This window comes from Lytechinus variegatus, chromosome 5, assembly GCF_018143015.1.
Source record: "Lytechinus variegatus isolate NC3 chromosome 5, Lvar_3.0, whole genome shotgun sequence".
Taxonomy (NCBI): Eukaryota; Metazoa; Echinodermata; class Echinoidea; order Temnopleuroida; family Toxopneustidae; genus Lytechinus; species Lytechinus variegatus.
The window spans coordinates 16,164,944-16,191,306 of NC_054744.1; the positions used below are offsets into that span (position 1 = coordinate 16,164,944).

Below are 26,363 nucleotides of genomic sequence, written 5' to 3' on the forward strand. Positions count from 1 at the left end.
AAAAGGGACCTCGCTGTTAAGGACTGCAGTTACCTACGAAGACGGTATATATTTCAATAATGCAAGCGCGAGGCGCGAGCAAATTTGTTTTGACATTCCGACCTAAGAAATGGTCATTCTAAGCACTTTTTGTATTAATAAATGGGATAGGTATGTAACTAAACAATTGATGCGAGCGCAAAGCGCGAGAGGAATAAAATTGAGATTTTAGACCTAGCAGGACACTCTATTCATATTTTGTAAATCATAGGATATAGTTAATTGGGTATCATTAATAATGCGATTGTGATTATCAGAATATCAATAATTGTCATTAGAATCTGATGTGATACTGGATAATCTAAGTTCATTTTCAATAAAGAACATGCAGGCTATCGCGCATGTTTTAGATTTAGACCTTGAATCTGGGCATTCTGAATACATGTGTAACGGAACATTATGGAATAGTACAGAAACTTGGCAAATCAAGCAATGTGACCACTCAGCGTGAGCTTAATGATGATATGTAGACTGTAAAACGAACATTTTACAGAGCACTTAAATTTGTAAATGAAACAAAAAATAATGAAAGCTCGATGTCCGAGCTAAAATATGTTTTGTATATTGACTTGATATTGAATCTCATTGAACAGGCAGTTCTGGCGCGAAGCGCAAGCAAAAATTTTTATATAGTAACATGAAAGATTTGGGATTTTTTGCAAGTCTTCCCCTCACATTATTTAATTCACTTGTCTTCCTCCTCTTATTTTCCTCTTCTTTTTTTTGTCTCACCTGCATAGCAGAGTGAGACTATAGGCGCCGCTTTTCCGACGGCGGCGGCGTCAACATCAAATCTTAACCCGACCTAGGTTAAGTTTTTGAAATGACAGCATAACTTAGAAAGTATATGGACCTAGTTCATGAAACTTGGCCATAAGGTTAATCAAGTATTACTAAACATCCTGCCTGAGTTTCATGTCACATGACCAAGGTCAAAGGTCATTTAGGGTCAATGAACTTAGACCATATTGGGGGAATCAGCATCAAAATCTTGACCTAATGTTAAGTTTTTGGAATGTCATCATAACTTGGACATAATAGTAATCAAGTATCACTGAACATCCTGTGCAAGTTTCAGGTCGATCACATGATCAAGGTCAAAGGTCATTTAGGGTCAATGAACTTTGGCCACATTAGGGGTATTTGTTGAATTACCATCATAACTTTGAGAGTATGTTGGTCTAGTTCATAAAACTTGGACATAAGAGTAATCAAGTATTACTGAACATCTTGTGCGCATTTTAGGTCACATGACCAAGGTCAAAGGTCAATGAACTTTGGCCAAAATGGGGGTATCTGTTGAATTACCATCATAACTTTGAAAGTTTATGAATCTGACTCATGAAACTTTGACATGAGAGTAATCAAGTATCACTGAACATCCTGTCAAGTTTTAGGTCACATGATCAAGGTCAAAGGTCATATAAGGTCAATTAACTTTGGCCACGTTGGGGGTATTTGTTGAATTACCATCATATCTTAAAGTGTATTAGTCTGACCGTCTAGTTCATAAAACATGGACATAAGAGTAACCAAGTATCACTGAACAGCTTGTGCGAGTTATAGTAGTTTTCAAAGTCAGCACTGCTGCTATATTGATTCGCGTGATGCAGGTGAGACCGCCAGAGGCATATTGTTTTTCTTCTGTCTTTCTTCTTTTCCGTTTTTTCTTTTCTTCTTTCTCCTTTTTTTTGCTCTGCCAATTTTTTTTTCAGAGGAAGCACCTGGGGGGGAGGGGGCACACTAAATCTCAGGGGGGCACGTGCCCCCATGACCCCCGTAGCTACGCCACTGCTATGGAGGAAACCTAGATCGGAGGGCCCGGTAGGAGGGATCGGAGAAGTGAGAGAGATACAGAGGAAGGGGACGGGCAGGGGAGGGAAGATGCAGAGTTCTTTTTCCCGGGCCCAGCCTTCTCGATAGCTCTTTCAGGACAGTAACTAGGAATTCAGTGGTTCGCGTGACCCCCGTCCCTTTGAAAAATAAATACCCCCCAAAATAATGAAAATAGGGGGCCTGTAATAATAATAATAGGTGAATAGATATTAAGCTAAAATAAATAAATGCAAATTTCACATGCCAACAGTTTTTTTTTTAGCTGAGATATATTTTTTTTAATCCTTGTCAAATTCTCGAGAAAAGTGTCGAACCATTTACTTTTAATTGAAGGTCTTTTCTTTTATCTAAAAGTGATTTCATTGGCCAAAATGTTTTAATTGTCCACGTGCTCTTCATGGGGGGGAGGCCGAGAAGGGGATGGGAAATCATTTTAGTAATCCAAGCAACTTTCCCCACCCCCATCCCCATTGAAAAAAGGGTGGGCCTATATGCAAAGCAAAAAGGTAGCCTATGAACTAACACGTTTACAATATCATTTTCACCACAACTGAGAAATATATTTCGGTCATGAAAATACGCAGCAAATACAATAAATTAATGATACAATGAAATGAACTTATAAAGATAAGAATCGATCGATGTTGGTAGTATGAAGCTAAAGAAATTGACTAGTGTTCATGAATGTGTGGGAACTGTGCATGGATGTTTTGTTGTATACATGCACTAGCGTACCTACGGGGGGCAGTCTGCCCCCCTGACGAGTCACAACCCATGCAAAGGACGTATCCCTGCCCCCCTGACGAGCTTCAAGACCTTTTCTGCCCCCCTTTTTTTTGCTTATCATATTTTTTCTGTTACGAAATCCTTTATTTGTGATTGAAGACCTTTTTTTTTTGGCTTGTCCAATTTTTGGTTTTGCCCCCCCCCCTGTTGAAAATTCGAGGTACGCCACTGTATACATGACATGATTATGATCATCGATTTATCAAAAAAGTACATCTGGATTATCATTGCTTCCTAAGTCTCTGCTTTTATCATCCTGCATAGAACTTCACTGTTCACTGAAATATTGATAAACAGAAACCGTTCATAAATTTTTTAACTATAATTGTTATAAAAATATTAATGACTTGATGCATTTTAACCCAACGATTGTAAATGATGAGTAAACACAGCACCTATCTCTGATATCAATATGCCTAATAAACGTATCATGTTTGAATTGTGATATGATATTAAATTCTTGCACTTGGACCATTCAACAGACAGTCCCATGTTTACATTAAAGTGGAAGCAAAAATCATTTAATAATGGCAGTGCAACATAAAAGCTGCTTTGAGTGGTCTACTGCGGTCTTACATCTGGGGCCCGTTGCATAAAACTTTTTACCTGAGAAAACTCAGGTTGTTTTTACCGGAGTTTTTGCTCTGTGTTAAAGTCAATGGCAGAAATCAGACTAACCTTAGTTTTAAGTTTTGACCAGAGTTTTCTCAGGTAAAAAGTTTTATGCAAGAGCCCCTGACATAGCATCTAAAGTATCCATATTATGGTCATACAGAAGCCTAATGCACGTTACATAGGGAATGGAGCTCAATTTGAAAATAATAAGAAAACCCCACTTTGATTTTCACTCTAAAAAATTAAATGTTAAATCAACATTTTGAAAGGTTGGAGGAGTGACAACATTTTCTAAATGTTGCATTTACCACTTAAAATGTTGGATTTAGCGTTAAACAAAGTTGGATGTAACATTTGGAAAAGGTTGTCACACCTTTGAAATGTTGATTTAACATTCCATTTTTTAGAGTGTTGGTAAACAACCCTATAACAAAGTCACCTAGCTTCATGAGGGGAGCAACAACAAAAAAATAAAAATCGTAATCCCCCCCCCCAGCTTTGTTTCCCAGCATTTCACGCTTTAGGAAACGACAAATATTGTTAAACTGCTAAATGTTTTTTTTTTGAACCTTGGAAAATGTTACTGTCAAATGCAATCAAACTTCCAGCAAGTGTTAAATTACAATTCGGTTCCCATGCAGGCAAATGTGGAATCTTGAAAGACATCTGTGCTGTTTTATTAGTTTTCCCTCTCATGTCAGAGGCATGTATCTAGAATGATGTGAACACTCATATAGACTATCAACTGATAATAAACTGTTATCATTATTTATCCGGAGGTGGGTATTTATGGGGAAAGCCCACGGGCAGAGCTAGGCCCAGGGATATGTACAGCGTTTGACTAGGAAGTTCTAAATCAATATTTCCAAAAATTTATAAGTCCAAAGAACAAAGAATACCCCGGTCACACCAATAAAACATATGTATCCTACAATTACACCAAACAGGGCTAAATCCAACCTGGGTCCGATAACAGAAAAGTTAGCGATTAATCGTACTCTTGATTTTCACATTGATTGTACATTGTAGTCAATGCAATCAATCGTAGTATAGTGTTCTACGATGATTGTTAAGCTTTGTGTTACGGGCCCCCAGGTCAAAAAAGGTCAAACAAGACCAAAATGTCTCGACTCGTGAACGAGTCTGCAGCTTCTTATTCATACCTAGACCACCATGACCGAAAAGGATCGACCCTCAATCAAACATGGATCGGGGGAGGGGGCACATCAGAGAACACCTCCTCCTTTTATAAATCCCAAAAGAAAATCCTCTCTTTTTTTACGTATCTTTATATGGAAATAACCTCCTTAGTCTTCTTCTATTCCACTTGTTGTGTTTGTCGGATTTGATTGGGGACATGGAGTTGAATCCTTTTTAAGAATATTTTACATATTTCAGAAAGGTTTTGTGCCCCGATCCAGTATTTTCCCGAGTTAGCTCTATTGGGCCTCAGATCTGAGACAAATTAGAGGTGTGACTGATCCCTCCATTCATTATTTGTAGATGATTGGTACGTGTGAGGAATATCTACGGCATGTTTATGACATCGATAACATACATTTATATGTTATCATAGTTCTAAAATTCGATTACTATAAGCATTCAACATGAAGTGCATGAGTGGTTTGCTCCCATGTCTGGTTGTGTGTTTGGTTTATGTTGGCTCGGTGTGTGCCCAAACGGAACATGTTGAAGGTAAGCACTATTCGTTGCAACGATTTACAAAAGACATGGCAACGATTATTGTTCGCAAAAGCTGGCAAAATATTGCAACATAATATTGAGAACGAATATATACAAATACATGTATCTATTTGTTTTCAATTTTTCCTTTATATAGGGCACTGAAAGTCGTTTTGAAATACTTAAGATGGACATTCATGCATTAGATGAATAGCAGCAGTAGATGTAGAAGAAGTGAAAGTGGTAGTTTTAATTTGAAAAGGTATACTAGAAATCACATGGCAGCCCAAAGCTGAATTGAGTTAAATGCTATATCGTATAATAAAATACATCATGTGATAACAATCATAACGTCTTCAAAACATGACCAAAGATTAATAACAAAGGAAGGAAAAAGGAAGAAATTAAAAAACCTAATTAGTAACAGGAAACACGGGGGGGGTATATGCAGGTATATAGACAGGTAAAGAAGTTGAAGGTGTAGGGAGAGTACTCTGAAAGCCGGAAGTATTGAAGAGGGATGTAATGGAAAGTGAAAAAAGGGCATATCAATCATACATGATAATGCAAAAACATTTTGAAGTCAATATGCAAATCGAGATAGAATATGGTAAAAACTGAAACATCATTAACAACTTAGGAAACCACACTGATGAGTATTAATTAAAAGTAAAGTGAAGAAAAAGTAGTATTAAAGATTGCAGTTTAAAGTCATCGGGTAAGTATATAGAGTAGTGGCAAATCTGTAATTTGAGTTAAAAATAAATATTGTGGTGCTTCGTTGTTTTACGTCAAGAGTTTGGAGGGGGAGGGGTTCATACAATTTTTACAAGCATAGAACAATAATTTTTAAAAAAGTTGAGAACAATAAGTTAGCTACGCAAATAAAACATAAAAATGGATTTACAACCTGTGTGAAAGATAGGGTATTGGACTGTTTTTATGTCTCTCAGTCCTGCTCCTCATGTTCAAAAATTTGCCAGTGTTCCTAATGTTATACCCGTGTTTACTATACGTGGGGGACAAAAGGTGATGGAGAAGAAGAAAAAAATTTAGTAGTAGTAGTAGTAGTTTTAGTATTAGTAGAAGTCAGTAGTAGTAGTAGTAGTAGTTCTAGTATAAGTAGAAGTCGGTAGTTGTAGTAGTTCTAGTATAAGTAGAAGTCAGTAGTATACTACTATAGTAGTAGTTGTAGTAGTAGTAGTAGTAGTAGTAGTAGTAGTAGTAGTAGTAGTAGTAGTAGTAACAGTAATAATAGTAGTAGTAGTAGTAGTAGTAGTAATAATAGAAGTAGTAGTAGTAGTAATAGAAGTAGTAGTATAGTAGTAGTAGTAGTAGTAGTAGTAGTAGTAGTAGTAGTAGTAGTAGTAGTAGTAGTAGTAGTAGTATTAATAATATAAGTAATAGTACTAGTAGTAATAGAAGTAGTAGTAGTAGTAGTAGTAGTAGTAGTAGTAGTAGTAGTAGTAGCAGCAGAAGCAGCAGCAGTAGTAGTAGTAGTACTATAGTAGTAGTAGTAGCGGTAGTAGAATAAGTAGAAGTATTGGATGATTGTTCAACCCAGTGGAACTTATATACCGGCAGGGTGGCATTTCTATCCACTTTATTTGTACCTCTTCTTAACAATCTTTATTGATGATAATGTTGTAACCCATCTCTAGGTGATATCCGTCTGGTTGATGGGATCTCCAATTCCAACCAAGGTCGAGTGGAGATTTATCACAACGGTGTCTGGGGGACGGTCTGTGGCAGAAATTGGGGTTGGGAGGAGGCTACCGTTGTCTGCAGACAGTTGTATTTGGGGGAGGTCCTGCTCCAGAAGGCGTTTTTCGGCAACGGTTCTGGGCCTATATACGTCGGGGCAGACTGTCACGACCATGACTTCCACATCGATGATTGTCATGGGTACTGGGAAGAGGTACCGACCACCTGTACACACGAGGATGATGTGGCTGTGATCTGCTACCCAGAGGACCATGAAGAAGGTAGATATTGTATCGTATGAAGGTTTATGACAGGGGTGGTGCCAGGCATTGGCGGCGGAAGCCACAAATTTTAGGAGGGGACAACCAAAAAAAATTTGACAAGCAAAAAAAAAAAAAAAAAAAAAAAAGGTTTTCAACCCAAAAATTTTAAGGGGGGACGTAGGAAAGTAAATTGACAAGCCCCCCCCCCCAAAAAAAAGGTCATCAACAAAAAATTTAGGGGGGGACCGTCCCCCCCCTCCTCAAATTTAGGGGGGGACACGTCCCCCCTGTCCCCCCCCCCCGCTTCCGCCGCCTATGGCGCCAGGGTATTTTGATGGGGGAGGGGGGCAAAATGATCATTTTTTTCTCAATAAAGGGATAATATAGAGTAACAAAACCGAGGCCTCTCTTTTGAAGGCGATTCAATTTCCCCTCTATTTCTTTTTATTTTTCTCTATTTTTTCACTACTTCAAAAAGACGCGGTCGCCCCTGCGTGCCCATGTCACAGCTCCTGTGTATAATCAGTGGCGTAACTTGCGGGGGGGGGGGCAGGGGATAGGCTGCCCCCTGGTGGATATCACTGGGAATATAAAGAAAACATTGAGAAAAAAGAAGGAAGGAAGGAAGGAAGGAAGGAAGAAAGAAAGAAAGAGGAAAGAAAAATAAAAAAGGAAAGGGGAAAAGGAAAGGGAGGGAAAAGTGAAAAGAGAACTAAGGAAAATCATGAAAAGGGAAAAACGGAATGAGTGGGAAAAGGAACGAAAGAAGAACATTTGAGGAAGAAAAAACATTTACTGAATATAATGTCAAAATCTATAACATAATTAGATTTTATATTTAAAGAAAAAGTGTTTAATTAAAGGAAAATTAAACCTTTGGAACAAAATAGGAGTAGCTTGTGCGAAAACGGAAAAATCAAAGAAACAGATCAATGAAAGTTTGAGAAAAAATAATAAAAACGTTAAGAGCATCCGAAGTTTAGATCGTTATTGCAATGTATTGGCGATGCGACAAAGATTTGTGATGTCGCATTTGAACAACTTTCCATTTGTTTAAACCGCCTCTTTGATTGCATCTATCAGTAGATCATGTATTCTTTCTCGAGGAGGGCATCTTATACGGGTTTTCAAAGAATACATTATGGATAAAGATTTTGTATCCCCTTAAAAAAACGGTAAAAGAGATATTTCGGGAGAATTTTATAGTCCATCAAAGGGAAAGTTTTTCACATGTGACATCACACATCACAGCATTAGTGATCGCAATATTCCAATGTTCATAACATTCTCATTATTTGTCCGATTTTCTAAAACTTTCTTAGATCTTATTAATTCAGTTTTTTGTTTCCACACAAGCCTACTTGTTCCAAAGGGCGCTATACACATGTATATACTCACGATTTGATTACAAATAGCGGCCATCTGTAAAATTTAAAATGACTTTAATATCAAGAGATTTTGGGGGCTCCGCCCCGGACCCCACCCACATAGCACGGGGATACAAATGGAAGGGTTGGGCCATGACCCCTAAAAGTTCTACAATTTTTTTTCGCTCGCCCGTATTTGAATCAATAAATTTTACCCGATACGCCATATCTGGCCCCCTTAAAAAATGTTCGCCTCATTACGCCACTGCCTGTTCATACCATGATATGACCGGTATTTTTGGCTCTTCCCCCCCCCCCCTCCCTGGCCACGGACCAGTGTTACGCCCCAGTGTATAATTATGATATTGGTGATGATGGACATGGTGATTATGGTGATGATGATACTGGTGGTGATGATCAATACTGGTGATGGTGGTGCTGATGAAGATGATACTGGTGATGAAGATGATATTGGTGATGATGATACTGGTGTGATGATGGTGATAATGGTGATGAAAATGATATTGGTGATGGTGGTGATGATGATATTGGTGATGGTGATGGTGGTAGTGATGGTGGTGGTGATGATATTGGTGATGATCAGTACTGGTGATGGTGGTGCTAATGAAGATGATACTGGTGATGGTGGTGGAGATGAAATTGGTGATGATGGACATGTTGATGATGGTGGTGGAGATGAAATTGGTGATGGACGTGGTGGTGATGATGATACTGGTGATGATGGTGGTGGTGATGATATTGGTGATGATCATGATGATCAATACTGGTGATGGTGGTGCTGATGAAGATGATACTGGTGATGGTGGTGGAGATGATATTGGTGATGATACTGGTGTGATGATGGTGATAATGGTGATGAAAATGATGCTGATGAGGATGATGGTGGTGGTGATATTGGTGATGATGATGGTGGTACTGATGATGATATCGGTGATGATGATGGTGGTGGTGATGATGATAGTGATGAGAATAATGACCGTAATGATCATAATGAAGTTGATGAGGCCATTATGATTATGACACAATGATAATTCTGATGATGAATGTGTCAAAAAGATACTCAACATAAATCATGCAGAATAAGGGAAATATACGAAATAAAGAGTTCGAAATACATCATTTGGCAAAGAAATTAGGAAAGAATCAAGATTTGTTTATAATAACGAAGAATATATATATTTTTAGTATTTAGAAATAAATATTCTTCTGTTTTCATGCCGTTGCTTGGTACACTCATCCAGGGGCGGACTCAAGATTTTCCAAGAGAAAAATTTGACAAGTGACCCCCCCCCAAAAAAAAAAATAGTTTTCACTTTCAAAGGGGGAGGGCACATTTATTGTTTTAACGTAATTTGTACATTAAAAAAATTAATTGTGCCTCTCAAAGGGGGGAGGGGCACATGCCAGCTTTGTCCCCCCCTTGATCAGCCAGTGCACTCATCCCCCCAAAAGACTTACCAACGCTCGTTGAAAATACGCCCCTAATCGATGCATTCCAGATCACACATACTGAGAAACTACCACATGAAATAAAAAAAATCTTTAAAAAGATACACTGACTTTAGCATATAAATTTTTTTTTCTTATTTTTGCATTTTTATACTCTGATTTTAATATAAGCTTGTCACCCTCGTATCATGCCTCATTGGCAAAAACCTCAGTTTTGAATTGTAGGATATTTTGTCATTTTTTTTCATCATTTCGGTTTTTTTTTGGGGGGGTCAATGTTTCTTTTTCTTTTCTTTTTTTTCGGGAGGGGGTGCATTTGTGTAGAGAAATAAAGTTGGGGTGATGATGAAAATGATGTAATTTGTTCCAAATTCTGATCATTTATTACAATAGTCAAATCGTTAATTATAATAAAACAATGCCCCATTCGTCCTTTTATGGTAATGTTATTCTTCATTATAAAACAGATTCAAACTATGGATAAGATAATGTTCAATTAATACAATTTCAAATTTGATTTTTCATTTGCAATGTCATCAAATTGGCATGTGGTCTAACATTAATCGACTTCTCTTGATTTTTTTTTAACTTTCAGTCGTTGACGGTTTAACGATGTGGCAGGAATTGATCATCATAATTGCATTTGCAATCTCCTTAATGCTCTTTCTTAAAATGGTCAAATTTGTAGGTAAGAGGCATGGCATTATTCAAGTCGCTGTTTAAGAATAAGTGTTATTTATAACAATTTAAACAAAAATGATTGATATAATATATATTGGCCGAGTCTGCCTAAACAACTGAATAGACATGAGCGAATATGTTTAGTAAGTTAGTATAGCCGTGGAAATTTAAAAAAATCGGAAGTAAGATAGGTAAGCTTTGCCCCTTGTCACTCACTTCTACAGCAGAGTTGCCTACCCTTTCGGAATATTAATGTATGGAAGCTTAAAAGTGCCATCCAGATGTTGAGATAAATATCTTGGGAAGTCGACATCTTGCAAGCGAAAAGACGATGACGAGATCCTGGATCTTATCATGTCCAAATCTTTCAGAAGAGATGATCAGATGTCATGATCTCGTAACTCATCGTGTCTACATTTTTTAGAAAAGACGATCAGATGACATGATCATGGATCGAAGATCTTGTCATCTGATCATCTCTTCTAAAAGATGTCAACATGGCGAGATCCAGGATCTTGTCATCTGGTCATCTATTCTAAAAGATGTCGACATGACGAGATCCAGGATCTTGTCATCTGATCATCTCTTCTAAAAGATGTCGACATGATGAGATCCGGGATCTCGTCATCTGATCTTTTCTATCAAGATGTCGACTTCCCAAGATAATTATCTCACTATCTCTGTGGCACTTTTAAGCTTCCATATTAATGAGATGTGTTCGAATGTAAATTCAGTATTAACTCCTCGATTGAATGACTGAGCGAAAAACTTTTGTTAATATGTTTTGTCTCGTAAGAAAACATTTGATTCAGCCGTTTGGTTATTCACATTGTAATTTCTTATCTGATTAATATTCTGTAACGGTAGACTTCTCTACTACAGATGAACAGTTATACCCATTCTGGTTAGTTTGCATACAGTTACATTTCTTCATTATTATATTAAATTAAAAAGAATAAAAAACTATTTCCATAAAAAGATCTGATAGAGAAGATGTCTAGGTATATGTCCCATAGTCAGTGAGAGTGTTACAAAATCAGGTGTATTGAATGATTATTAGGTGTAGAAATGGATAAATTGCGAATTTGTCTACTGCCAACTCATCCACTCATCACATGGTCTACTTTCATTTAGTCTAATGCCATTCCGTCCATCAACATTCCGTATAACCATTTGGTCCAATAAACAATTGGTCCAATCATCACTTTGTCAAATCACCAATTCATCTATGACCATTTCGTCTCATAACCAGTTGGTCTAATATCTGTTTCACTTTCATTCATTATGTACAATCAACACTTAGTCTAATTACATGTAGACCAAATGGTATATGGACTAAATAAGGTAATTGGACCAACTGGTTATTATACGAAATGGTGAGTGGACAAATTGGCAATTAGACCATGTGGATAGTGGATGAATTGATGGTAGACCAAATGATAGTACACGAGTTGGCAATTGGACGAATTGGCATCAGAATAATTGGATATAAACCTAGAAATGTAACCGAATATATGGATTTTAAATCTAAAAGGCAATTTTTTTGTATTCTTTGGAAATGGAAGTCAATTTGATTGACTGATCAAAACGACTTTTCATTTATACCTCCTCCTCCTTTTTCTTCTCCTCCTCCCCTTCTTCTCCTCCTTTTTCTTTTCATCTTCTTCCTCTTCTTTTCTTCTTCATATTCTTCCTCCTTCTTCTTCTTTTCTTCTTCATCTTCTTCCTCCTCCTTCTTCCTCTTCTTTTCTTCTTCATCTTCTTCCTTCTCCTTCTTTTCTTCTTCCTTCTCCTTTTTTCCTTCATCTTCCTCTTCTTTTCTTCCTCCTCTTCTTCCTTCTTCTTCATCTTCTTTCTCTTCCTTCTCTTTTTTTCTTCATCTTTTTCATCTTCTCATCCTCCTATTCTGTTTTCCCTTTTCTTCTCATCCTATCCCATCTTCTTGTCAATAATATTCTCATTTTGTCATAAGTTTTACAGGTCTTTTGTGTTAGTAAGCACATTTGTCTTTTCAAAAAATATCTCATGATTATTGCATATCTCTTTATCCACAGAAGACAGCAAGGTTGATGTTGTCGGTGATGACATTGCTCTTAAAGAAATAAAAACTGACGACCATCCATATGCCGCTAGCCAACATGTTAGTACAGCTGATGAGTGTCATGTCCCAGCTGATACAGAGGCTGCATCAACAAGTAAACAGGTAGACTACGCAAGTAAAAGTGATGACACAACGAGTGCATTTGAGGTCACTGCAAGCGAGACCGATGTCAACAAAAAGGAACTAAATGAGACTGAAGGAGTACAGAAACATATTTCAAGAGATAAACCCAACATCCAAAGTGTAGATGTTTCTGTTCAGACTGTAGAGTGACACTGTTTTGTTATGTGTTTGTTTTAACTTGGAAGTGTTAAAATTGATTTGTTCAAAGGACACACACTAAACTGTGTAGCTTTAATTCTAACAACTAGTGAACACAACATATTTCAATTACATGTATTACCAATACAACCATCACTACCACTATTTTAATTATTTTCATCATAAGAGGTGTTGTGGCTCAGTGGATAAACTCCAGACTTTAAACAACAAGGTCTACTGTTCCAACCTCCCTGCATCACCATAAACATCATCCTCATCCTCTTCATCATCATCATCATCATGTATTTTGGCCCAGTGGATAATCTCCAGACTTTGAACCACAAGGTCTAGGGTTAAATACCCCTGCAGCACTAGTCTTTTGGCAAGGCATTTATCTACATTTGCAACACTCTGCCGAGTCTAGTAAATGGGTACTCGGGAGGAAGAAATTTCTTGAATGCTACAGTGTCTGATCAGGGTAGCTGTGCTAAAGCCGAGGTAATACGTGTAGTATGAAGTGCTTAGAATCATTGTACTAAGCAATATATCAATGTTGTATATTATCATTATTGTGATTTATATCATTATCATCATCATCATGCTTTTAGTATCATCTTCATTTAATATTGTTATAAGATGTGATCTAGTGGATGTTTTACCAGAACATAGATCACAGAGTTTAAGGTTTATATTGCACTGTGTGGTGTCCTTTGCCTTGACATTAATCTACGTATCCACGCTTAACCCCGGTGAATGTTTCACAAACCTGTTCGTAAGTTAAGAACAGGTTTACGAACAACTGGTGATATTTCTTGTGGTAAGTGATATATTCGGGATTTCAATTGGCATGGATTTAGGTCACAAGAAAGGGTCACTAGTTATACAACTTTATGAAACAGCTACCAGGTGATTCAAATGAGTACCTTGCCAGAATTTGTTCTTTAACCCTTATCAGAGGGGGGAGGGTGTCAATTTGACCCCCGTCGACATATTACGCCTGCTATGCTGCCGCGTGATTTTTTTTTACCGTGCCGCTTGCTAACTTTTTACTATCAAATCTTGCGCATCTTTTGAGACCAAATTTTCCCGGGTACGGGTTATGAAAATACACAATATTTGGTAAACGCATGTCAGTCCCAAAATTGCTCAAAAAAAAGCAAATTGTGTTTTCCAACCAAAAATCATAAATGTATGATTATTTTAATTTTTGTTGGTGTAGATGGCATGTACATAGCAAAAGTGATACAGTTCTAGGCATGTCTTTATGAATATTCATTAGGTGGGCCGATGATGTCATATCCCCACTTGTTCTTTTGTATTTTATCATAGTAAATTAGATTTATTCAAATTTTGCCTACCGAGAACTAAAACATTTGGATTGGCAACTGATCAAATGCATTAGTTATTTATTGCCCCAACTTATTTCATCACAATGGAGACATATCATTTATACATGTATGAAAAATGAAACATTTATGATTTCATGTAATAACATAAGAAAAAGTAAAGTGGGGATATAACATCATCAGCCCACCTAATGAATATTCATGACGATGTGCATATAACTGTTTTCACAAAATATTGATAAACGTTAAAATTCAATAACTTCACTATTATTGAATTTTGATGAAATTTTGCAGCATTTTGCTCTGTGAATTTTACTCTATTTAAAAAAAATATATGTACATATTTTCAGCCTGGATCATCCCTTTAAATGCGTTCTTTGCAGCTATTCTATAGCTGTGGTAATGATCGTGGAGAGCATAATGTGTCCTATCTGACAGACATAAGTCCTTTATAAGCTCCCTGTCTGCTTATTTTGGTTATTATTGAATCATTGTTATTGTGAAAATCATCTTCATTACCAGCACTACAATTATTATAGACCTTGCCATCATAATTTTTATGTAATAGCTACATGTAGTTCAATTATGTAAGTTCAATTATGGCAGGAAGTTATGGCAGGAAGTTAGTTCAATTATGGCAGGAAGTTATGGCAGGAAGTTAGTTCAATTATGGCAGGAAGTTATTCCTCAAAAAGCTGTGTGCACCTGAATAGGTAGCCTAGCTTAGCCGGGTAATAATAACAGCAGGGCCCGCTGGGAGAACAGTTTTCGGAACTGAAGTGGCTACCCTGGGTAAATATACCTCTATTATTATTATTATTATTATTATAATTATTATATGGAACTGCTCAGATTTATATTTACTTTCATTCCTATTCAAACCCATATTGTTCAATTAACTAATATCACGAATGGAGAATAATGAGATCAAAGTACACAAAGCATTGATAAATTTGTCATATTTTATTTCTTATAAATAAAATATAAAAATTTATTTATGTAATACCTAATCTCATCAACACCAAAATTTTTGAAAGGATTTAATGTATTCAAATAAGGTTATTTTGTCCCTAAATTAAAATTAAAATTGGTTGAAGCCAAAGTAGATTAAATATTGTTTTGTCTAATTTCAAGTCTGCTTCAAGTTGATTTCATAGATATATGATTAAATCAAAATATGGGTCTCTTTCATAAAGATGCTGGTTAAGTTACAAATGACTTTAGAACCTCTTCTCGGGGTGCCAGGTGAAATTTTCAACCATTTCATTTCCCATCAGCTGGGAGTAAAACAAGATTTTTTTTTACATCAAAATTATAGTTATTAACTCATTGAGTGCTTCGTGCACGCTACGTATCCTACTATAACATGCCACACTCGTGCTCGCACGCCTACTATTGATTGCTTTGTGCTTGCATTGTTTCCTACCCTTGCCTGCTTCGTGCATGACTGCGCACATTCGGAATTACAATCATTGTTACGCCGTTTTGCATTGTATTGCGCATCGCACGCATGCCGTAATTAGCACTACTGTGTGCAGTGCAAACTCTGCTTTTTGACAGATCAACTTAAGCGGTTTACATTCGACTTTTTCGAGTATTTCTACATTTTTTACAAGATATGGCTCCGCCTCTGAGAGGGAAGAGACCTAGGTTTTTTGATCCATACAAAACACTCCACTAAATGGAACTACTTGATACAACTCATATTTTAGCGGTAAAGATAATAACCAATCTATATAATGAAGACACCATTATAAGGGGTATGAAATTTCCTACAACTTTACTACACAATATTTTGTGGATAAACTAATCGTTAGAGAGTTATAAGCAATTGTAATCATGACTATTGAAAGGAGTGAATACGACTCGCGATCCCAAAATCAATGTGGCACACGGGGGTTTTGCGGCTGGCACAGGGGATTAGCATCGGATTAGCACTGTGGCATTGGGTTAGTAGTGTGCGTGGCATGTTAAGAGTTAACAATCTTATACTGATTTGGGTTCTAGGAAACTGTTCAACCTTGTTGGAACACCACAAAAACTTTGTGGTACCTGATTAAGGCAAGAATAGGTAACTTACTAAACAGCTTTATGAAACACCACCAGGTCAAACACCCTTCTGGCCCCGATTGTTCTTATGTCAGGATTTACTATTTCATCTTACTATTTGTCAAATCTCCATTTGATCTATTACAGTCTTCTTTGTCACTTATAAGCAGTTTACTGAGTTCTGAAAAACAACAGATTTTTCTGAACATGGAAAAGTAGAAGAGCAAAAATACAGTAATGACTTTTTTCTATGACATGGCATGATTTGGGTTCATTTTTGTTCGGTTTTATTTGACAAATTCATTGTATTAATCAACTATTATCCCTTATGTGAATCCCTTGATGAACTCCCAGAATTCAGGCGAAAAAGAGAGCCATCAATATTTAATAAATACATTATTATATATGACTGCAAATATGCAAAACTGAAATTATGTTACAAGGGTATTGTAATACTAGAACATGTACAACATATTTACTTTCTTCTGTCTTTGGCATGTGACATTAATATTTCATGCATTTCATGATACTCAATGTGTCCAGACACCTACATGTAGTGTAATGGAGTACACTTTGTGTACTTAATTTCCTTTCATTACCTGTGATTGCTGGATTTCAAAGCCACAAATCAATGAGTACATTCCCCACTCCTTGGGGAGTATTCCTACTGTTTTGTACCATTCGAATGTGTGTCTAAATGTCTGTAAAAAAGGCAGCATTGGTACTTCCAACCACCGGTCTAACTAGACCAAACCCTGTTTGAGGCAAGTCGAGTGTCTAACGAAACGTCGCTGATTTCACTGACAAACTTGCTCTTAGCCATTCAGTTGCAAGGATTTCAGTAGCCTATAACAAATAATCTGTGAAAGTCACATCGTTCAGATGACGGTTGATATAGAAGTTTACAATCTTATCACTCTCCAAGATATCTATACATGTCTGGATAGAGTCTATACTTACAGAATACTCATCTACCTGGTTATTGAGTATAAGAGACTTTTTTAGGGTAGAGTGTAATAGACAACATGGCAATCAGGTCACTGTGGAAACCGCTGCATTGCGAGTTCAGTTTTTTACGTCAGGACTAACCATGCATCTATCATCCAGTAACAAACAATGGTATATCCAGGAAAAACGTCACCCGAGACAACCCAGAAAATTACACCATCATTCATAGATGACTTTACATCCAACGGGTAACCAAAAGATAATGACTCAAGGAGGTCATCACTTGTCAAAGACTTTCATCCACTGTGCTTTGGATCTGAACTCTGCATAGTGACGCAATGCATACAGGCATTCTGTGAACAGAGAGAAAAACGAGAAGAGAATGAGAGAAAGAGAGAGAGAGAGTGAAATTCATTACTTGTATGAAATAATAATAGTAGTAACAATAATAATAATAATGTGACTTATAAAGCGCCAAATCCACTCTGTAGAGTGCTCAAGGCGCATACAGAGCTAAGAGTTAAATAAAATAGTTTTGAGAAGATTTTTGAAAGTTTCAAAAGAGGTACATTTTTTATGGCTGAGTAAAATTAGTATAAAATCTATTACCTACTCAACTGTCAACTTTCAAAGTGATTACTGAGAGGAATCATATATATATATATATATACATACGTCAGACTGCAGGTCCCTATGTTAATGGAATTTATTTGGAATCTGATCAGACAAACAGCTTTTGTTACTTTGCAACATAAAAATGTTGCACAGGCAGAATCGTTTTTAAAGTCTTATATCTCATTGTCTTTGCACATAACACAATGATGAGTTATGCCACACCATGTAGCTTTATAAGTTTGTATTTTTTGTTACCTCTTAGTTCTCTTCTCATTGGGTCTGTAACCAGCTCAGGTTTGCTGTCAATACCCATGTTGATCAACCACTCAATGATCTAAATAAAACAAATCATTAATAACATTCCCATTAAAATGGAAAGCTTGTTTTGGGAAAAGAGAACAATGATTTTAGGTTTCAAATTGCCTTTTCAATGTTTTTAAGGAGTAACTTAGGAAAAAGTTCTGTATCCTGCATAAAGCATGCCCTTGTAAAGGGAGTAGATTTTTTTTAGCTTTGAAACATGCCTTTCAGGATAATGTCTAGTCTTGTATATGTATGAAGTATCTCAAAAACTGTAAAGTGTACAGGAGAGTTCAAAAGAAGGCTATAATAACACTGTGTCTGCCCTTTGTAACAGCTTCATTATTTTTTTTTCAAGAAAAAGAACTGAAATGTGACCAGGATGTCTCTTGATTATCTGGCTATAAGAATTTTTTTGGGGTAATATTTTAGGTAACATATCTGTGATACATTTTTGTCACCCGGTATTGATATTCATGAGAATGTGAGCTGATTTTGTATCAGTCAACTTCTGATCAATTTATCAAATTGCGCATTATTTCTCCACACATGTGAAAAGGTGATGTTTTGTTTACATGAAGTTACATGATATATCTACACTTTCATCTTAAAGAATAGGTGCAACTTAAGCCTTACGAACGAGTGAACTGAATCAGTGCAACCTTGGGTTCCTCCATAATCAAGAGACTTGGAATGTACAGGTGGACCAACCAAAAGGGCTTCCCTTACCCTAAGAAGAATAGCAGGTTATTTTTAAAATAATGTATGGCAACTATCCTTCATACATGTCTCCAATCAAATTGATTTATTGATAGAGAGAGGGAGTGAACAGTCTTAGATAAGATAGATAGATAAAATGGTTTATTAAAAGATTACCGCAGCCAAAGGCCATGTTGTGATCAATTTTACAAACATTCAAGTTACATATGAAGTTTTCGTACAAAGTATTGTATCATTTCCTAAAGGATACACAAACCTATTATGTAAATTATGTGATCCAAAAGTCAGAAAACTTGTACAAACAATGAAAAAATGAGCAAAATCAAGACAAAATGAGAGCTCAAAATAAAGAGCATAATGCCAGTAGGGCGCCATCGAAATCCATTAAATGTAACATGCATCTTCAAACACGGGTAGTATAAATAACAGATGAGAGGGAATGTGGGAGGGGGGGATATAAGTATAACTCATTACTGACTGGAAGAAATGAAAGTAGAATTGCAACAAATAATGATCATACCTTGCCTCTCATACCATCCCAGGGGGCCATGCTGACCAGTCTACACAAAGCACTAGGCAAATACGATTTCACCCTCTCCAAAGTCTGCTTCCCATACTCCCCGCATCCAAGTGGACTATTCTCATTGACTTGCTTCAGCCAATCAGGGCTCTCACAGAACTCTGTGGAGGACTGTTCCTCCTCTTCTCCTTCAGTAGCTGCTGCTGATTGGTCAGTTCCTTGGGTGGTTCCATCCGTGCCATAGTGATGGGGGTGGGGACCACAAAGGTGGGTATACTCGGGAGATGCCCAGGTAACAATGGAGATGGCAAAAACTTCTAGTAAAAAGTTGATTCGCTAGAAAAATACAAAGAAAATTGAGAGTTTAAAAGTGGGCCCAAACAAGGAAACAAATCATAAAAACATTAAGTACACAAAGTATACTGCATTACACTAGGTGTCTGGACACAAATGTTTTAAGATTTCATATCAAATAACAACAGCAATAACAAAAAAAAAATAAACTTGAGAGAGAAAATCTCACTATCACAAATCTGACTAACACAAAGCTATAGAACTTGATCATAGGGTTGATTTTTACTCTTGATCATTGGTCATTATGGGCGATCAATCATGTAAATTAGCTCCAGTGGGGTAAGCTGACCCTAAGTTCCGCCTGAGCAATGGATTTGAATAACCAATTCCATTGCCCAGGTTGAATGGTGTTGTTGAGGGATTGGCATTCCCTGGCTGGAGCTGTGCATTGAACTTGACTGCTCGCTCGTCCCCGGACACCCTCCTGTCTTTAGTTCTTTTGTTACTTGCTTAAAGCTATGTTTTCATTGTTTGAATTTGAGTGGCAATGTTTGTCAATAAGATTTCTTCCACCACCACCACCTTTCAGTCTTCTATTTGTTCTTTTGTTAAGTTGCATTATATTCTCTTAATCATTTCAAGTTTTGATGTTTTTAAATCATCTATTTATACATGTATATACCTGTAAATTGTACACAATTCAGCCTGTTGGCTGCAACGTGCAATGATTTTGAATAAAACCTTTTCAATTTCAATTTCAATGATCAGTTGCAGAGCTACATGTATGTGTTACTGGACTCTGAACAATACAGTATAAGCACCTGACGAGGTTCACGCGAGCAGTCAGATAGTGTTGATTCTCTGCCGAAAGCAATGGTCTTCAAGAGATTCATAAGCTGTTGTAGCCATGCTTCCCTCTCTCTGACCGGGAGCTTAGAAGGTGTCTGCCCAAGGGATATCATCAGGAACCATAGAAGGATGGACTGCTCTGACTTGCTCCCGACATTCATCGCCTCATCTGACAACATACACAAAGAAAATTATAGCTTAATTTCCACATTACGCAAATCAATAAATAATGCATATCAAGTTTCAATAATTTGATATCGTGGATTTGTCCTTAAAAACTAGGGGACTGATATAGATGACTACTCCTGCATAAAAACAAACCTAAATTGTTACAGGCAACTCTGCATGAATGAAGAGGGACTATTTAGCTGCAAGTGTGCAGATTATTTTTTTAAGATGTAACTGAGGTATGATCCAATTGATAAATCTGGACTGAAAATACGCTAAATAAGTAGGCAATAATAAGACATATGAAACAGGTCTTCTAAATAGTTGACTGTATAATATATAAAAGTTGTGAAATTCTATTTGATAATTTCCAATAACATTTAAGGACATATATGTATAGCAGAGATCTCTGGATACGTATTCTGAAAATTAATTTGCCTTTTATCTTTATCTTCATTATTGCAAACAGCATTTTAAAATGGAAGGCGTTCTTGCGATAAATTTTGGACCAGCAAGCAAATCAACCATATGCATTTCTAATCACTACGGCAATGAAATCATGTTACAAAACATACAGAATACCTGCCCTGGTCTTTATACTACATAGCTTTCTATGGATTACATAATTGATAAAAGTGTAAAATTCAAAACAACTGTAATGATTAAAAAAAATATATTTATTGTGTTTTTCTTGACTCACCTATACAGTCATTCAACCAATGCACAGGATGTAAACCTTGTTTGACCAAGTATCCTCGTATAAAACTTGCTTTCAACAGATTGCCCTGCAAAATCAACGAATGAATTCATTATCTTCAGTTATGTAACATTATTTCAACAAAATAAAACTGCTGCCTCTCATGACAACTTGAAATACAAAGTGAGTCTGTCTTTGGACAAGAGGGATTCTTTGCCAGATCAGAGATATATTAAAAAGCCAACAACTAAAATTTTCAAATAACATTTGACCTTGGCTCCCAAAACCTCATCAGATCAGCTTCACTCCTTTACATACACACAAGTGAAGTTTGAAATTGAATCCCTCAAACAATTACTTGATATTATGAAAACAAGATACATGTACTTTCATGTTAGTAATGACCTTCTTTTCCTTCCTGTTCTTGCTATGAAAATAACCAATGTAAGCTCACCCGACATGGTTCCCCATAATATATTGTATTCTGAATCAGTTATTCACCAAATAATTGCCGCTAGACTGGCCTTTTGCATGTTACTTACCTTTATCCTAGTTACATCCTCTAAGAACTCCATAGGAAGGTGTTTGATAAATTCAGCAAAATGGGCTAGGAGCAGGCAATGGTACTCCTAAATACAAATAAAAGAATTGATAATGATTGCATGAAATAATTGCAATTAATATTCTCAATCATTTAAATTACCAATGGTAGGAGTAAAAAATGTACACTTAAGGGGCTCTGTTATGATGTTCCAATTGACTTTTCATGCCACTGAAATAAACGAAGATGAATACACAAGCAATAAAAGCCATCAATAGTTTTATTCTGAATGAACAAATCTTCTTGATATGATTCCTTGATAAAATGATGTCATCTAGTGAATAAATCCCAAAGGCTGTTCTATTAACTCTTTCTTAAGTTACACAAAATTTATCATGCGATAGGTATATATTTTTGTGATAAATTAGATACTCTAAAGTGTCCTTTGTGTTTTGATATAAAATTTCATGCAACCCAATTAGAATTTTGACAAATAAGCTTTGCCTTGATATTGCCTTGTTACCAACAAACAGTTTAATCTATGATCAAATTTCAAGTTTAGCTAATGTGAATTGAAATGATTGTGAAACATATTTAGCACAAACTTCCAGTTATTTGTAAATCAATATTTAACTCTGTGAACAGTTTCATGAAAACAGCCCTCGAGTGTAAAACTCATTGTTCATGTACGGAACCTCTCATTGTACCTATTAAATGTGGCAATACATTGACGATGGCCATAGTGCATAAAAATTTCAATCACATGCAACTTCTAGTATATAACTTATTACAATTTCTTTTCAAACCATTCAGAAGTTGAAGCTTGTGATTGCTTTGCGTTGAAGCACACTTTTTTTTTACAATGGGACCTAAGTACAGTAAATTGCAACCAAATGGTGAAATAATTTCCATGAATATTTCAGCAATATTTTCATGAAAAATGAGATTCAACTGAGGGTAATAATAATACACTTTATATTAACCTTCCTATCTATCTCCCCACTCTTTCTACTATCTCTCTCTCTCTAATTTATGTGTACACATACAAGTGTGTGTTTTATTGTTACATATGCATTTTTAATGTATAATTTGTATTATAATGTTAACCTCAAATGTTTAGTGTATGTTGGGACCCTGCTTACAAGCACGGTGCTTATTTTGGGTATCCCTCCATTTGTATTTCATGTCAGATTTTTATGTACACTTATTTTTAAAGATGGTAAATAATTTGAAATTGAAATTGAAAAAATTAACATTGGCTGGGATCAGGATCTAAAAAAGACCAAAAATTCACAATGCTCAAATTTTCTCTTTTTCTCTAAAACATGTGGGAAATCAAGAGGATTCTTATTCAGAATTACACAAATCTTTGTGAAGTAGATAACAGCAATACTACAATTATTTGTACCTTATCAAACGGCAAGATTGCAAAAATCTTCTGAGCAGTCTCGATCAGTAAATTGACAACTCCTTGAGCTGGGTCTTTAACCTCAGCAGCTAATTTCAGTCCATACAGTGCTGCAATACATTGGGTGAAGTGTGTGTTGGAATGCTGAAACAAGCAAACCAATTGGCCAGTGAGGAAGGCTTCTAGAGTTTTGAGAGGTATGCAGCTCACAAGGATGTGTAGAGATTGGAAAAGGTATTTCTCGCAACTTTCCTGTATTTGAGGGAGAAAATCACAAAATAATAGCAGTTCCAAATTAAATACTTCTATTTTTAAATGCATTCTTAGTACAATATATCAAATGCAACTGATACAGGAACAAGTGTGGTTCCTGCCTATAATCTAGTCAAAACAAAAGAAAAAAATAACCATGCCTTCTAAAAGCATATTTAAAAAAATAACTTTAATAAGGAGAAATCAAATTTTGACTTTTGTATCATTCATTAAACCTGTCAACCAGATAAAATAGATAATCAATTTAGTGGCCTTGATTTATATGGAATAAAAGATATAAAACTGTAATTTGGAATATCAAATGAAAAAAAAACATGAGTCATAAGTAACTTTCAAAAAAAGAATTATAAACTCCTAACATATTTTTGTCTGTAAAATCCTTCTTCTAATAAAACATGCTAATCCACAGATAAATGCTCCAGCAGTTAGTTAAAAGGATCGCAGGAAAGCAGTCAATTATAATGATCATAATCAAACCAAGAAACTGGTAGCCATCTTTTATACGGAAACAATAAACCAAATCAAAATTTAGTAGACCAAGTCATTAGATAAACAAGCAATTAGTGAAACCAAAAGTCGGGTAAATGGCAATAGCTAGTTTGCAAATCATCCAGTAAAACTAAGAATTACTTAACCAGTTAGGTAAACCATATAGCTATAGAATGATCCATTACCTTGATAGTCCGATACACAGACGGTGACAGCCAAGATGATACAAAACTTGCTGTGCTCTGTAACGCCGCTGACCTAACAATTCTACATTGTCCGACAGCTAGCTTCATACATTCACAGTAGATTGCACCATTTGCTAAACAAAAAAGAAGAGAGGTATAAAAGTAATAGAGTTGGATGTTAGCCAATTAACTATGATACTCTGTAAGGTGGGGGCGACATGGTGTAGTGGTTATGACTCTTTATCTTTCAATCTGAGGGACGTGGGTTTGATTCCCAGCCATGGCGTGTTTGCCTTTAGCCAGAAATTTACCCACATTGTGCTGCACTCAACCCAGGTGAGGTGAATGGGTACCCGGTACAAAGATATACCTCAAAAGCCAGAGCCCTTGAAGGCAGTAATAATAATAGCATTATTGTAATGCGCAGTTGAGTATATACATGTATACATAGAAATTGCGCGATATAAATGTACAATTATTATTAAAGGACAAGTCCACCACAGCAAAAAAGTTGACTTGAATAAAAAGAGAAAAATCCAACAAACATAATACTAAAAATTTCATCAAAGTTGGATGTAAAATAGGTTATGACATTTCAAAGTTTTATATCGGTATGCAAATGAGGAGACTGGTGATGTCATCCACTCACTATTTCTTTTGTATTTATTATATAAAATATGAAATATTCTAATTTTCTCCCCATTGTCAAGTGAAACAAAGATTAATTCCTCCCTGAACATGTGGAATTAGCATTGTTTGATATTACATGGTTCAGTCAAGTTGATCTTTATTGTCAAATCTGTAAAAAATGAAATATTGTATAATTCAAACAATAAAAAACAAAAGAAATAGTGAGTGAGGGACATCAACGACTGTCTCATTTGCATGTCACTGAGTTGTGCATATCACTTTTTTGTGAAAAATAATCAAAACTATAAAATGTCATATCTTTCTTATTCTATATCCGATTTTGATGAAATTTACAGCATTATTCTAGTTTTATTTTTCTCTTTTTATTCAAATCAACTTTTTGCTGGGGTGGACTTGTCCTTTAAATGAATTCTTGAATAGTGCTACGTTAAGATTGTCGTGTGTGACATGAATTAATAATGTGGGGCCATTTAACATAAAATAAATATATATATATATATATATATAAAATATATTATCGATTGTGCAATTAGACACAACTCTAAAGCTCTTACAAAATGTTATAAATGATAAAGATTAGTCTATTCTTTTTACTCTATCTATAGAATCTTATATGTTCTTTATTACAATGTCAGTCATAGTAATCATGTTCAAAATTATGAGCACTTTACAAAATTTCTCCAATCAACATCATTAAAAGCAATTATGATAATTGTATCCAGGATTTTCCAAAAGGGGGAGGGCAAATTTTTGGAGGAAAATTTTGACAAGCCCCCCCCCCAAAAAAAATGTTTTCAACCACAAACTGAGGGGGCACACCTCGGTTTTCATGGCATTTTTACATTACAAATGTTAATTTTGCTTCTCAAAAGGGGGGCACATGCCCCCTGTGCCCCCCCCTCCTTCGGATCCGCGCCTGATTGCATCAAACTGTAGCAAAGGAGAAAAGGTTGTGTTTAATTATATATAAAATCTTGTATATCATTATCAACAAACAACACATAAGACTAACAGCATATTAAAATAGGATTTCTTTTTGATCTGATAGTATTCCACACATTGGGGTGGTAATATTCAAATGGGGTTGCAATATGGTTTAACTCTGATATGAAAATGAAGTTGTGAAATTTATTGAGGAATTTCTTACCATAGGTGCTGTTTCTCATAATAGGGTTGAGGACCACGGCCCAATTGATTGGTGGTAATGCCTTATTACAGCTTGCAGAACATTCATGCAATACTTTCAATACAGTGAGTACATGTTGAGAAGGGATCACCTCACTACCTAGCCTCCCTGCATTAATCAACAAGTCCACTGCTGCCCTCAGGAGGCTGCTTTCATCCAGGTTGCTATAGTTGGATGGAACTGAAAAGAGGGTGTGAATGGAATTTCAGAGTTCTAAAGTTTGATCTCAAATCTTCAAGCAAACTAATTAGGCATTTACATATATCAAACTTGTAAAGATTTCAGTGTCTTTGAGTACCAAAATTATTAAATATTTTT

At 36.0% G+C, this 26,363-nt stretch overlaps 2 protein-coding genes across 2 annotated transcripts in view; one reads left to right on the forward strand and one right to left on the reverse strand.

The window, feature by feature from the left end:
- Positions 1–4,866: 4,866 nt before the first annotated feature.
- Positions 4,867–13,425, forward strand: LOC121414782 (scavenger receptor cysteine-rich type 1 protein M130-like). The gene is made up of 4 exons (XM_041607839.1): positions 4,867–4,971; positions 6,621–6,944; positions 10,359–10,451; positions 12,499–13,425. Exons 1-4 carry the CDS (start codon positions 4,884–4,886, stop codon positions 12,816–12,818), a joined length of 825 nt encoding a protein of 274 aa, XP_041463773.1. The 5' UTR covers positions 4,867–4,883; the 3' UTR covers positions 12,819–13,425.
- Positions 13,426–16,135: 2,710 nt separating this feature from the next.
- Positions 16,136–26,363, reverse strand: part of LOC121415570 (focadhesin-like) — a 57,467-nt gene continuing 47,239 nt past the window's right edge. Inside the window, exons 26-34 of the mRNA XM_041608834.1 lie at positions 26,007–26,225; positions 24,209–24,342; positions 23,262–23,513; positions 21,855–21,941; positions 21,316–21,400; positions 20,420–20,616; positions 19,305–19,640; positions 18,020–18,098; positions 16,136–17,502 (exon numbers count right to left, since the gene is read on the reverse strand). Coding sequence (XP_041464768.1) covers positions 17,429–17,502; positions 18,020–18,098; positions 19,305–19,640; positions 20,420–20,616; positions 21,316–21,400; positions 21,855–21,941; positions 23,262–23,513; positions 24,209–24,342; positions 26,007–26,225 — 1,463 coding nt within the window. The 3' untranslated portion in view covers positions 16,136–17,428. The remainder of the gene's footprint in view (positions 17,503–18,019; positions 18,099–19,304; positions 19,641–20,419; positions 20,617–21,315; positions 21,401–21,854; positions 21,942–23,261; positions 23,514–24,208; positions 24,343–26,006; positions 26,226–26,363) is intronic.